Source organism: Empidonax traillii, unplaced genomic scaffold (assembly GCF_003031625.1).
Source record: "Empidonax traillii isolate 1590-97213 ecotype Southwest subspecies unplaced genomic scaffold, ASM303162v1 scaffold1129:size175808, whole genome shotgun sequence".
Classification (NCBI taxonomy): Eukaryota; Metazoa; Chordata; class Aves; order Passeriformes; family Tyrannidae; genus Empidonax; species Empidonax traillii.
The window spans coordinates 122,814-124,943 of NW_020956322.1; the positions used below are offsets into that span (position 1 = coordinate 122,814).

At 48.1% G+C, this 2,130-nt stretch overlaps 1 protein-coding gene across 1 annotated transcript in view; it reads left to right on the forward strand.

The window, feature by feature from the left end:
• Positions 1-706: 706 nt before the first annotated feature.
• Positions 707-2,130, forward strand: part of UBXN10 (UBX domain protein 10) — a 7,618-nt gene continuing 6,194 nt past the window's right edge. Inside the window, exons 1-2 of the mRNA XM_027905191.1 lie at positions 707-720; positions 1,370-1,406. Coding sequence (XP_027760992.1) covers positions 707-720; positions 1,370-1,406 — 51 coding nt within the window. The remainder of the gene's footprint in view (positions 721-1,369; positions 1,407-2,130) is intronic.

Consider the following 2,130-nt stretch of genomic DNA (forward strand, 5'->3'; position numbering starts at 1 on the left):
CTTTCCTCACCTCCCTTTGAAAACCAAGGCAATCTCTAGCAATTAATTGATCCCTTTCCCACCTCCTCCACAAACACTTCTATTACAGAAGGATTCCAAAGGTGGTGTTCACTGGCTGTGCTATTTGTGTTTTAACACTGCAGGTTCTTGGTTTTGGGGGAAAGACCTGCAGAGTTTTCTGTAGAGTTTAGATAAACCTGCATGAAAAGCATAATCTGAGGGCCTAATTAAGAGCAGGGATCCTGTGGATTTGGGGTCCACACATGGTTTTAACCAAAACTCCTCATTTTAAGCCCCCCCTCTTTGCAGGGGGTCTCAGGAGAGTGACCACATGGAGTCAAACCTGCTCTTTAATTACCCCACAGACTCAAGGGCTTAAAAAAACCACCCATAGAAGCTATCATCCCCTTGGATATATGGAACTTTTCAGCCTTCTTCGGGAACAAAGAGAGCTTTGGGTATCACCCACACATCTGTTTGTTCAGGGCCTTATTGAAGTGTAAATGTGCCGGGTGCTTTGATCTGCAATGCTCCAGTTTTCCCAGCAATATTGCCAAATATCCTGGGCCGAGATGAGCTGATCGGAAACTATTTCCTTATTTATTTTATTTCTTTTTAGTGCTCGGGTTTGCCTTGATCTTCCCCTCTCACAGGGTGGAGAACCCAAGTTTATGATGGATTTATTGCTTGTTTCTTGGTGCCACTGATGGCCATCTGTTGGTGGGAGAACAAACTGGTTAACTGAGTGGGTTTAAAAAGGGATTAATGGGGAGAGAGGGAAATATCAGTATGTGGGGTGTTCCCAGAAGGGAAACTGACTCAGGGATCATTTGTAGCCAGGGGGATCAGGAGGACTCCCCTTCCCTCCTAGGATAAAGAAAGCTTAGAACTCCCCCAAAAGCATAATTTTAGGTCCCAGGAAGATTTTGTGTGTAAAGTCTAATTTTTAATGGTGTTTTCATAATAAATTTTGGGGTTTATTTGTCTGGGTTTATTCTGCAGTCACTGAATAATGTCACAGGGGGTTAAACTCTGTATTGTGCTCCACCCCTCCTCTCTCCCCACTGCCTTTGCTCAGGACAGGCTGTAACACTTCATTTTCAAACTTTTAGGGTTAAAACCTGAAGATATGGGTATTTAAGTGGGGTGACAACATTGTGGTTTTGCTTAGGGTGGGATGGGGGAATGAGACCTCCTGTGAGAGGGACAGGGACAACCTTGGTGCCACACTCACTGACAGGTGTGGAGCAGCTCTTTGGGAGGGGACTCAGCTGTCACCCCCCCATGCTCACCCTGCTTTGTGTCCTACAGGATGAGGTCTCCAGAACTTTTCCAAGGTGGTGGGGCTGTTTCTGTGCCACTGACAAAGCCTGAAGTCTCAACACATCCCTGCACAGTTTGCACAGGTATGTCTCTGCCATCTGAACCACCCTGTCCTGGCTGTCCCTGAGCCCGGTGATGTTCCCTGGATCTGCCCTGGGGCATTCCAGCTGTCCCCTCCCTGGATCCGCCTCAGGAAATCCTGGCTGTCCCAAGCCATGGTTTCATCTCTGTCCCATCCCTGTCCCATTCCTATCTCACCCCTGTTTCCATCCCTGTCTCACCTATGTTTCCATCCCTATCCCATCCCTGTCCCCATTCCTATCCCATTCCTATTCCACCCCTGTCCCCATCCCTATCCCATCCCTGTTCTCATCTCTATCCCATCTGTATCCCATCCCTATCCCCTCTGTAAGGTAAAACATACAAAGGTATTCTTCCCAAGAACACCAAGGCAGTGGAAGGATTAAAAGAAAAGGATTGCTTTTTTACAGTAAGGCACACTGGGCCCCCAGGGGCCAAAGGCACCTCCTGTTTTCCCCTTCGAGTTTTTATTATCTTCGCTCCCCCCTCTCTGCCCGCTGGAATGCCAAGGCCTATGACATCTGCTCTCTCCTCACATGTCAGAGTGAGCTTCTGGAATGTGGTGAGGAGGGGAGAGAACAGCGCTCTTTTGAGAAGGCGGAAAGGGAAGCCTTCCCTAAAGCGAAATAACTGACTCCTGGGTAACAAAGTCTGTGGTAAAAAAAGTTACTTACCCTACACCGTTCCCATCTCATCCCTGCCCAATCCCTTCCCCCATCCCATCCC